Source organism: Epinephelus fuscoguttatus, linkage group LG8 (genome assembly GCF_011397635.1).
Source record: "Epinephelus fuscoguttatus linkage group LG8, E.fuscoguttatus.final_Chr_v1".
In the NCBI taxonomy this organism is placed as follows: domain Eukaryota; kingdom Metazoa; phylum Chordata; class Actinopteri; order Perciformes; family Serranidae; genus Epinephelus; species Epinephelus fuscoguttatus.
Window position 1 is genome coordinate 12,988,510 of NC_064759.1, and position 11,913 is coordinate 13,000,422.

Here is an 11,913-nt window from a genome sequence, read left to right on the forward strand (position 1 = left end):
AAAATAATGAAATACTTAGCCATAATAATAACTTTTAAAGTCAAAATTATGAAATATGTGTTACTGACATATCTCACAGTGTTCATTTATGTCAGAACTTTGTCTTAATTTTGATTTATTATGTCACTGTTTTGATTTATCATCAATATGTTTCATTCCATTCCATTATCTTTCCTTACTTCTTTACAACTGACTACTTTACCTTTTTTTTTTCTTTAAAAAAAAGTAATGGTAATGATAACGAGGTTAAACACCATGGAAATATCACATTATTCCACACTTAAATGATCTAACAGGCAAAAAAATATGATTGCTTGAATGAACTGTCTGACACCATCTGGGCATGAATGCACAAGGAGTTTCTTGGCATAATCAATACCACCATCAGAGCTTGAATGGAGTCCCTTTTTATATTCTAAGCATTTAATGTATCTTAAACCACCGCTGTATTCTCAAGCCAATAAAGTCCTGTGGAAAAATAAGTAACCCACCTTCCACTCTGTTTCAATATGCAGAGGAGCGGCGCCAGCACCACGGTTGCAGACATGTCATCATGCGCCACCTATAGACAAGAAACATGACAGCAGCGTGTAGTTTGGATGGTGGTACTTCGGAGTCCATCATCAGTCATTGGCTCCTCTAGCCGCATTAAAGTCATCATGCAGACATGAGAGGCTATTATGCATGAAATGTGCTGCACAGGCTACATTATAGGAGAATGCATGTCTCCTTCCTTTAGGTTCCTGCTCATGTATGGGTGGAAGGAAATGAGAGAGTAGACATATTGGCTGAACATTAAAACGACAGTTAATTGACATGCAAGTGCCATTAAGTAAAGCAGAGATTAAAACTGTCATAAAAGACTGTATGCAGGGATACAGTCCAGCATACAGGACTTCGCAGGGATATTTGGGGCTTAAGTGACACAGGAAGACATCTTTACAGTGTGCAAAACATGCAGGTGTTGGAGGAATACAGAGTGGAAACCCAAAGGAAGAGATGGTGTCTGAGGATAGGACATACAGGAGTAAACGAAACTCTTCATAGGATAGGGAAGCACCCTACTAGACTGTGTGTAAAAAAAGATGGAAACTGCCAAACATGTACTAACCAATTGCAACAGATATAGTGGAGACAGAATGTAGTTAAAAACAAGACTAATTGGAGAAAAGCACAGTATCACATTGGGGAATATAACTGGAAATACATCAAGGAAAGTGCATACGCTTCTATTTAATAACTTAAGAGTAACAGGAATAATTTAGAGAATTTAGTTTTTTATTATGTTGTTTCCTGCCAACTGTTGCGCCACACTCCAGTAGGTGGCGGTAGTGCGCCTAAAGGCTGGTTTGCCAGCCGCCATTAAAACTCAAAGAAGAAGGAGAGGCAGCTGATAATGCTATCCGAGTGGAGGTGGTGCACAGTGTTAGCTCGTAGGTAGACGAGTTGTCGGTACCGGTCGTTAAAGTAATACTTATCATATATCGCATTTACTTTAGCTAAACGACATACACTGCTTCACTTACTGATTCCAGCATAACGCCGTTACTTCCGTGTACATAAAAAGGCGAACGTTAAGTCCCGCCTGCTCAACCCTGATTGGCTCTCGGACCTATCTGGAAGCTTTTTCTGAGTTCTGATTGGACAGTGACCGCCATGTGTTGTGAGTGACATGTAGCGACAAACAGTTGGATACGTAACGAGGTCATAGCGGCTCAGGAGTAAGTTTCCTCGGGTTTTAATGAATTTGGATACCAATATATGAAATAAGACATTATGTTTTTTTCGGTGTTTTTTTTTTGGTGTGTGGTCGTGGAGAGAAGTAGGCAGTAGAAACAGGGCGTAAGGTTGTATTGAAGCGTGCTTGAATGCTAGTGCTTGGTTGTTGCTAGTGTCTCCAACAATGGGTTAACGTTAAGTAACCTAGCAAGGAGACTTTGTACATTTACAGTTAGCTAAGAGTTGTCATAGTAGTACCCGGCGCTTTGACTTATATTGAGCTATAATTTATGGTGTATTTTATAAATGTGAATGAAGTTCATTTCGCTGTCTTCTCACGTTAGATAACTTGGGAGTGTTACGCAATAGAAAGTACAGTCAGGTGTATCACCTGTCAGTCCTAGCCAAACAACATGAGGGCTAAATGGTAACACACATGTAGATAGTTTTAGATTGAACCTACCGCACTGGCACTGTCTGGACCCTAATGTTGCCTCGTTTGATCGGTGAAATCAGCTCGCTGCTGTCTATTATTAACCCTTTGGTCCTTGATCAACGTCCTCTCTCTCAGTACCTTACAGTGTGTATCTTGACAAGTCTTCCTCAATGCATTATTGTACATGTCCATGCCTCATTAATTGTCAGTTCTTCACATCTGCTTCAGACAAATTTAGAAGACAGACCAAACTTGCAGTGTCACTATTTTATAGCTTGGCTTCAGTAGGAAGGTGTAGCAGTGTCATTGATGCAGATGTGCTCACTGTGTACTATTTAAAGCAGAGTTAAAGGTCCAGTGTGTAGGATTAAAGGGGCAGAAATGCAATATAATATTCCTAACTATGTTTCCATTGGTGTATTATCACCTGAAACTAAGAATCCTTGTGTTTTTATACCTTAGAATGATTATATTTATATCTACATACAGAGCAGGCCCTCTTCTATGAGGTCCACCATGTTGTGTGTACAACAGCCAAGAGCAGACAAACCAAACACTGGCTTTACATAGGGCCATTTGCATTTTTGCATCGGCCACCATAGTTCGTCCACATGCAACCTGTCCCTTACTACTCGATGTCACTATATCCTCCTCACTGGACCTTTTCACAGACTCATTAAAAAGAATGAGATCCCCCCCCCCACCAACAAAATATTTCTAATAATTGAAGTGCAGTATCTTAGATACAACTCATAGATCTCGAGAAACAACCAATAAGTAGTCATTGTGAGTCGATGCATGTACACATTGCTCACAGTTCTTGCCTCTTTTCTCCTCCTTTTTTCCCCTTGCCTGATCTGCTCCTTTATGTGTCTCTTTCCAGACACTCCCTGGTAGGAGACAAGTTATGAAGGAGAAGAGGGCCTGAACTGAAATGAAACAATTTGGGACACTCCATATGGGTTCTTCATGTTGAGGTAAGACTCAAGATTAATTTTACTGATCCTTTCAGGCATCATTGTCATCACATAATCACAAAAGTATTAAGAACACACCAAAACAAAAGATATGAACAATATAAAATATACGTCCTTAAACAGACATTCCAGATGTCTAAATCTACACTTGAGAGCAAAACACACATGCAGAAGCTGCTTTTAAATTGGTGTCACAAGCATTTTTTCCTCTGTCTTCTAGCCTTTCTTTTTCCAGGCTGAGTACAACAGTGGTGCGTGTGAGGAGACTCGCAGCTCAGCTCTCCAAGGCAACCATGTCCACAAACCACCAGGGCTCTAGTCCGTCCTTTGCAGCCAACGGGGATGCTCCCACTGCAGCCATTCTCATCATTGGAGATGAGATACTCAAGGTGATTTAGAGCTGAGAGATACTCTCTGTATTTGTATCATTGACAGTATCCCACAGAGAATCCTTGGAAATTTGCGGATTGTAGAAAATCTAAATAGACCCTGACCTTTTTTCCTAATAATTCTGCATACTTGAAAGTATGATTTTATTTATATATACATTCCAGCATGACACCCTAAATCATCAATATGCCTCAGGTCTCGCATAGGCACATCGCCGTCTAGGGTCCGCACTGTATATCCCCAGGAAAACGCTGTGATGGTTATTTAATGTGGCGGCAGTACTCATTTATAAAACGACAAGTTCAGCACTATTTCTTGACTTGACATGATCATGATTTAAAGATGAAGCCTTTGATTTTTGTCCAATGTCATGTCTTACCCTCAAAACATGCTCACTGTGAATCATTGGATTTTATCGAGCAAGACCTTGGAGTCTTTGTTAAAAGTGACCATTTGTATATCAGTTATTCACTGTGTGTTACCTTGAATTTGTGAAGAAAACTTTTGTTTTTGCATGCCTATATGAGGACTGGAGAATCCAATAAAGGAGAGCATTTTTTAACGGATTTAAGTCATTTAAGTTTAAGTGGTTTAACAGCAAAACTATATCAAAACATCTGTTTACACACTCTCACACAACTGATGCAGTATAAATCAAGTCTCATTAATCAAATACAAACGAGCAGTTTTGCTAAAACCTTACAATTTAAAACACTTTTGAAATACACCTGTTTGTACTGATATGCTTTAAATCATGATGCTTCAGGGAAAATTCATGTGTTTTCAAAATACTGAACAAAGAACTTGATAAATGAGTCTAGGATTAAACTGAATGGGTTGTGTGACATTTTTTAACAGATGTTTTTATAGTTTTGCTGTTAAACACAGTCCCTGTTTACGCCAATTAATGAAGAATGCTCGTCTTTTTTGGATTATCCATTCACCGTGGAGGCATGTGAGAAAAATGAAATTTTCTTTAGGAATTCAAGGTAACACAGTGAGTAAATTACAAACAAGTGGTCACTTTGCAGGTGAACTATTCCTGTAAGTCTGTGAATGTGATGTGTAGGTGGAAACACTTGACTGAAACTAACTGAGTGCCTCCTCTTGATCTTTGTTTCTCAGGGTCACACTCAGGACACAAACAGTGCCTTTCTGACACGAGCACTAAGGAAGCTCGGAGTCTCTGTGCAGCGCATAACAGTGGTACCAGATGTACCGGAGATAATTGCCAAAGAGGTGGCCCTCCTTTCCCCTCAGTATACACACCTCATCACCTCAGGGGGCATAGGCCCTACCCATGACGACGTCACCTTTGAGAGCGTCGCCAAGGCGTTCCAAGAGGAGCTATATCCCCACCCTGAGCTGGCCCGACTGGTTGAGGAATTCTTCGGAGTGGTGGATGAGAACAGTGCTGCTATGAAGCTGGCCATGGTGCCTCGCTCTGCCAGTCTCAACTATGGGACCGACCCTCTGACTGGACAGTTGCTACGCTACCCACTGGTGAGTGAAGGCACGATGGAGGGGGGTTAGCTCAGCTCCTTCATCAAGCTGCATCATGTGGTCAAAAAACAATAACTTAGATGAAATTATACCCAAGCTATAAAAGATCATTACCCTCATCCATTTACTGACTGCCCGCCTGCACGCTTCTGTCTGCTATCTGCTGTGCTGTGCAGTACCTTTTCAGTAGGCTTTTTTTGGGCAAACAAAATTTGTTAAGCTGACACAACTTTCAGAAAGATGTTCACTCACAGTCGTACACTTTTCTGTCTGTTCCATTGTGTTCTGGGGATATTGTAGAAGACAGATTGCAACATTAACTGCTACCCAGACACTGCAGGAGTGAAAAGTGGCTTCTCACAATGGGCAAAATAATGACATTTAACATCTACAGCAAAACAGCAGTGTAAGGAATACACAACTGCAAATATTTGTGTTGCAGTTTGCTAAAATTTTGTTAATTCAGTGATATTTTTTCGAAATGAAGACTATAGTATTCTGCATGGTTAACATCTGTAGTGCCTTATGATTATACTTAGGCACATTTACCTCACATAGTTGTCCTGTGACAAACTGGTTTTCATCACCATGTTTCATCGCCTGTACACACCCCTGGAAACACCCACTTACTCAGTCTGCTCACTGATTGGTTATCGATTTGCATTACAGTTCAGTTGCCTTATGTTTATTAGTCATTCAGATTTTGTGTGGTGAGGTTGAGAGCAGGAAGTGAGTTTTGGTATGAGCAGCACACTCGTGATAATCACACAGTAAGGTTGTTAAATACCTCGCAAATGTATATTCATCCACCACCGACAGCTGTCCTCCCGGACATTCTCCCGGAATACACCATATACACTCTGTTCTCCAGGATTGCTTCATTCTCTGTTCAGCTGATTACAGGCAATCATTAACCCGCGCCCAGCAGCAAAATCGGGACTGCATTCCCAGATTAGTGGACTGACTGACTTACTGACTCTGTAAGTGATTTTCAAGAATTTGCTTGAAGATTGTTTTTTTTTTTGGTCGGTATGAAAATGAACTGATTTGAACTTTGCTTTCATTTTGAACTGAACTTCATTTTTTCCCCTTTTTTGGAAAAAGTATTTGACTTGGACAAAAAGTATAAAAGAAAACCTGCAGTGAATTATTTTGAAGACTCTGGGACTGTGTGATTTCAGGCTTTTTGTCAGAGTGTTTTTGAATATTTTGGTTTTGCCCTGAGATTTTGTGTTTGTGTTGTTCTTGCTGGGTCATATTGTCATTTTAAGTGTAGGGTGTACGTCTAGATTGATGTGCACCCATTGTGAGGTATGATTTAAACATGATATAAATAGTAAAAAATAAAGATCTTAAAAAAAAAAAAAAAAAAAAAAAAAAAAAGAGATGACACAGAAAATCAAACTGTCATAGTACATGTTGTAAAATTAGTCAGTAGTGCCAGTAATCAAATGAAGCAGCTACACAAATGTGTTTATTGACTATATTTATTCATACTGCAGGCTATTTGAAACGTGACTCTGATCGTACCATACCACACTGAGAACATATAATTCAAGAGGGGCCATGCCTTGACGAACTGAAATTATGTGGTTTGACAGAAAACAGTTGACACCCTGTCTTTTAAGTTGAATAAAAAGAAACACTCACAGAAACTCACTTGAAATAATACATTGGCTAAATATCAGAGTTATATCAATGAGTTTACAGACATATTAAATGGGACAGACTGTTGCCTTGAAAACAGTGTAGTAACAAGAAAGACACCAAGGTCAGTTTCTAGATGTTAAATACCTTTTGAGTACACGTTGGTAGAAGTATTGTACCTCAAACAGAATGATCAAACCTGTGGGTTCATTCCTCCACTGTATGACGTGTCCATCTTCTTCTTTCAGGTCAGTGTGCGTAACGTGTATATCTTTCCTGGGATCCCGTCTCTGATGGAGAGGGCCTTCAATGGGCTGGAGCACCTCTTTGCCAGTTCAGGGACCACTTTTCACACCCGTGAGGTAACACCACAACCAAACCTTTCATTTACAAATCCACCTGAGTACTGTGTTTGTTAACCACATGCTTTTCCATTAGGTGTTTGTGGATGCAGATGAAGCAGAGATCGCCCCTGTACTGACCAAACTGCAGGCTGGTTGGGGCCGTAAGGTGGCTCTCGGTTCCTACCCGGACTGGCTGAGCAACTATCACAGAGTCAGGCTGGTTCTGGACTCAGATAGCCAGGAGGAGGTGGACAAAGCCCAGACCCAGCTGCTGGATAAGCTGCCCAAGGGAAGCGTGGTGCCCCTGGTCACTGACCCTGTGTCCATTGCCACTGCCGAGGTGTACACACTGGCCAACAGCGGTGAGGGGGAGGCAGAGGGCAGGGGGTGGTGGAGGGTGGTAGTTGAACTTAATATGAAGTGAATATTGCAGAGAACTCTTACTCTTTACACAGGCAGTGGGACCAATAACGGAAGCTAAAAGATTAAAGTAATTATTGCTGTAAAAATCATAGTGGGTTATAAAACAGAATAGAACTGGCATGAGGCTGAACAGAGAATAGAGTCAAGCGTCAATAAAATGAGAGAAAGGAGAAGCAGATATTTTAACTCTCAATTTGACACGAGAATGAGTGATTATTTATATTATAACCATGAAAATCTGACTACATTGATTGTAAAACTTCTTTTGCTGTGGATTTCATGCCTCACAGGCGCACCGCTGGGCGAGAAAGTTACGTCTGCACTGAAAACAATAGAGGCTGCACTGGATCAGTATTCGACAGAGGAAGTCTGCGTCGGCTTCAACGGAGGGAAAGACTGCACGGCACTGCTCCATCTCTACTATGCAGCACTGAAACGGTAACGGGAGGAGAGAGGACGGGGTGAGACAGGTAGAACGTTCGGGAGTAGGGATGATTTAATCAGGACAAAACAAATGAGGGAAATGATATTACTTTAGCACAGTGGGACATCACTGTTAATGAAGAGGAAAATTAGTATAGTAGGAACTAGACTGAGAAAAATCTTGGACAAGACACAGTACTGTTTAGACTGTTCTTGATCTGTGTTGGACAGATAGTGGAGATAGTGATAAGGATAAACATCTAATCTTTTTCTGGACTGCTCCTATGTATCTTTCTTTTTTTTTTGAATGTCTCGTTCCTCTCCTCCTGCCACTCTCAGGCGCTATCCAGATGGTAAAGACAAGGTGAAAGCCCTCTATATCCGAATCGTCTCTCCATTCCCAGAAATGGAGAGATTTCTCCAAGATACGATAAAAAGGTAAGCCAACAGCTCGCCCCATTGCACACTGCCAATAAACACTTTTCAGAACATTTTTAAAAATAGATTTATGTATTTTTATCTGTATTTTTACTTTAAATTAGGGGGGAGGGGGAGTGTCGCACTTTGGCTCTATGTGCATCTCGCCTTCATTCAGATGACGTTTTGGCCCTCAGGCCTTCTTCAAGATCAACAGTCAAGATCAACAATGATGAAGAAGGCCTGAGGGCCAAAACGTCATCTGAATAAAGGAGAGGTGCATGTGGAGCGGGAGTGAGCGACTCTTTTTGCCTATCTTCAGGTCTACTTCCAGTGGTCAGCACCTCACTACAACCCTCGGTGTGCATTACTTTTCTATAGAGCACATTTTTACCTAAAGCTGTAGCTGTAATTTTTATTAATAACCTTTTGTCATATCGCCTGAAACTGTCGTTATATCCTAGTACATTAGACAGATGATCTGTTATAAAAAATTTCCTGATCCTCATAGTGCTTCTAATTATAAGAATCCACCACATGTGAGTCTGTAACACAGCTGTCAGCCATGTCAGTCACTGCTCGTACACTGCAGTCAAACTGTCGAATTCAGCAGCGCTGAGCAAATATGAATCAAGATCCTGTTACTGTATTGCCTACTTTCACCTCAGATGTTTTCAGAGGCATATTTTACTGCACTGTTTAGCTGTAAAATGAGAAACTTTATGACCTGGCTGCAACATTGAAAACTGTCACGCCAAAATGAAGCACAGCCAACCAGCTGGAGCAAAGTTTCTCATTTTACACCTAAACAGTGCACTAAAATATGTCTCTGAAGTCATTTGAGGCAAGAAATAGGCAGTGCAGTAACAGAATCTTGATTCATATTTGATCAGTGCTGCTGAGTTTGACAGTTTGACCGCAGCTCACAAGAGACTCTGTTCAGTTATTTTCCTTAAGCCACGGTGGATCCTAGCAGATGCCATCAGAAGCACTAGAAGGAGGCAGAACAGTGTGATATTTTTTGTTTTCATAGATTGTCTGTACAGGGACAGTCAAAGCAAATATGACAAAATGTTTTTACCAATGGTAACCTGAACTTGAGTCAACAACTGTTACCAGTCCAAATAATTCTGTGTTCTCTTGTTAAAAAGTGTCCTAATCTTTCATGTTACAATACAGCAGCTCATTACTGCGTGTCATTGCGTGTCTCCCGTAGATATGACTTGGACCTATTCTCAGTAGAGGGAAGTATACGACAGGCACTGAGCGAGGTGCAGGAGAGGAGACCAGAGCTGAAAGCCGTCCTGATGGGGACCAGGAGGAGTGACCCTTACTCGCACACACTCACAGCCATGTGTCCCACAGACCCCGGCTGGCCAGACTACATGAGAGTCAACCCTTTACTTGTGAGAGACACACACACACACACACACACCTATACACACAAATAACGTAGATATACAGTTTCATTATGTCTTGGTAATTTTTTCTCTTATTGTAATTTTCCTATCTTTGATGGTAAAAGGTCATGTAAGAGGGTTTAGGACAGTGATACTCTACTGATGGCGAATAGGCCTGCTGACCATTTTCTAATCACAATTAAAATAAATTGATTTTACATTGGGGATTTTTTTTTGGTACTTAGAATGCAAGTAAGCTGCCAGAGTGCATTAAAAAATATCAAAACAGAGCTTGTTTATTAAAAGTAAGTGTCAGGGGAGGAACTCTTGAATCTCCCCGACAGAGGTCAGCCCCGAATGTCCTCAAGTTCTAGAAACGCCACTGTGTACACCTGACCCGGCTGCTGCAACTGGACCCAGCCACATGTCATTTTGCAAAAGTGTCCCCTGGGCAAAGTAAGTTGAGTATCCCTGGTCTAGGAGTAAAAACAAAATCAGCTAATTCTTCCATGTGAAGAAAAACGCATGTAGCCTTAATGTGAGAAGCACCTGCGGACATTAATTATATGTAGAAAAAAAAAAAACCAAGCAGTCCTTCAGGTTCCCCACATTTTTAAAGATACGGCGTATATAGTGCTGCGGGAAAAACTGCTTTTTGACTGGTAATACAAATCTGTTTTCACTGCTCCAGCCAGGCAATTTCCCCTTGTTACACTTAATGTTATTTGTCATCTTGACTGAAGTTTCAGAGAGCAGATCTACAGGGTGTGAACAAAATATCACAGCACCTGCACAGTTTAATGCAATCCAACAGCCCCGCAGTAATACTGCATCTGTGAGGCTTTAAATGATGTTGTGAGTATTTTCGCCCCCCCTCGCACAAACAAATACTAGGGTACACCTGAACTATATAATGCTATCCAGTTGGCCAGCATTCAGTTTTGCTTTATTTTAGATTTGGCAAATGCTTTTAGATTGGCTGGTAATGGTCATACCAGGACAGCCGCAACGGTACATAAGATACAGTAGCACAGAGTTGAAATCATTTTACGGTCATTTATGTAACCTTTAATCACATGGGTGCATCTCAGAGGGATCCACTGTGTTCCCCTACATCATGACTCAATCACAAACCAATTAAATTTGATGTCTTGCAACACTTCACAGGACTGGACGTATCACGACATCTGGTCGTTCTTGAGGACGTTATACGTGCCGTACTGTATCCTCTATGATAAAGGGTAAGTCTCCTCCACTGTCTGCATCCTCCATCGCACAACATCTCAGCTCAAGCGCAGAACTCCCTGTCCTAAACGTCCCTGTCGACCCGCAGGTACACCTCACTGGGCAGTATGGACAACACCTGTCGAAACCCTTCCCTCCAGATGGTGGACGGGAGGGGGGTGACACGATACAAGGCAGCCTACCTCCTGGAGAACGAAGAAGAGGAGCGAAACTCCCGTGCCTGATGTAGCCTCACTTTCTCGCAGTGTCACCTGTTGCTGACGGAGCCATGTCTTCAGATCTCAGACCACCTCCCCCCACCTGCACTCATAATGTAACTCTGAAATATAAACCATGGACATTTTTTTTTAAACCCTACATGTGAATGTTTGTGGAGTATCTGAGACTGTAACTGAAGTCTGTGTGCCTGTATATGAGTGTGCTTTTTGTTTTTACTTGTGAGTTTCAGCCTGAAGTAATGGCTCTTTGTGGTGTTAAATAAAACATCAATGTGTGTCATCTTTCTCCATTGTCATGTTACTATTTTAAGTCTCACATATGGCAGCGCAGGGCTCTCTTGATTTATCTTATTCATGAGTCCATTTGTGTGATTTCAAAATGCAATATGAGCAAGCAAGACAGCCAGTGTGAGAATATATTGGTAAATAATATAATCTCAAAGTGAGATCATCAGGCTGGGGAGGGTGTGTGTGCAGCAGCATGGACAGACAACTGAAGGTCATCGGACAGGTTCATATTGACTCATCATCGTCTCGCTGAATATCCATATTTGCAGATCTGAGCATCCCCTCACTGGAAAGCCTCCACCCCGGTGTTGCAGTTCTCTTTGAGCACCTCACGGGCGCGTTGTTCTCACTTTTTTCCCCATTTAGCAGCCGTGATTACAATAAATTACCTTCTCTGTTTCCAGACATGATTGAATCCAGGCTCATCGATCCGCTCCTTCTCTCCCCCCGCCTGGAGATTAGTCAACGCCGCGCAGCGAGGAT

General features: G+C 41.5%; 1 protein-coding gene across 2 annotated transcripts; it reads left to right on the forward strand.

Moving 5' to 3' along the window:
• Nucleotides 1–1,395: 1,395 nt before the first annotated feature.
• flad1 (flavin adenine dinucleotide synthetase 1) lies at nucleotides 1,396–11,427 on the forward strand. Of its 2 annotated transcripts, none has more exons than XM_049584181.1 (11): nucleotides 1,396–1,433; nucleotides 3,039–3,132; nucleotides 3,353–3,521; nucleotides 4,648–5,025; nucleotides 6,921–7,034; nucleotides 7,111–7,378; nucleotides 7,730–7,877; nucleotides 8,202–8,300; nucleotides 9,496–9,685; nucleotides 10,847–10,920; nucleotides 11,013–11,427. In XM_049584181.1, the coding sequence occupies exons 2-11, from the start codon at nucleotides 3,125–3,127 to the stop codon at nucleotides 11,146–11,148; spliced, it is 1,584 nt and encodes a 527-aa protein (XP_049440138.1). In that variant the 5' UTR covers nucleotides 1,396–1,433; nucleotides 3,039–3,124; the 3' UTR covers nucleotides 11,149–11,427. The 2 variants fall into 2 exon arrangements, with proteins under 2 accessions (XP_049440138.1, XP_049440137.1); XM_049584180.1 differs by lacking the exon at nucleotides 1,396–1,433 and adding an exon at nucleotides 1,475–1,721.
• The last annotated feature ends 486 nt before the right edge of the window (nucleotides 11,428–11,913 follow it).

What these genes read in the sequence shown, in the direction of transcription:
- flad1 (XM_049584181.1), top strand. An exon ending in GTACACACTGGCCAACAGCG is followed by an intron (nt 7,379 to 7,729) that starts GTGAGGGGGAGG and finishes CATGCCTCACAG; the next exon opens with GCGCACCGCTGGGCGAGAAA. An exon ending in TACTATGCAGCACTGAAACG is followed by an intron (nt 7,878 to 8,201) that starts GTAACGGGAGGA and finishes TGCCACTCTCAG; the next exon opens with GCGCTATCCAGATGGTAAAG.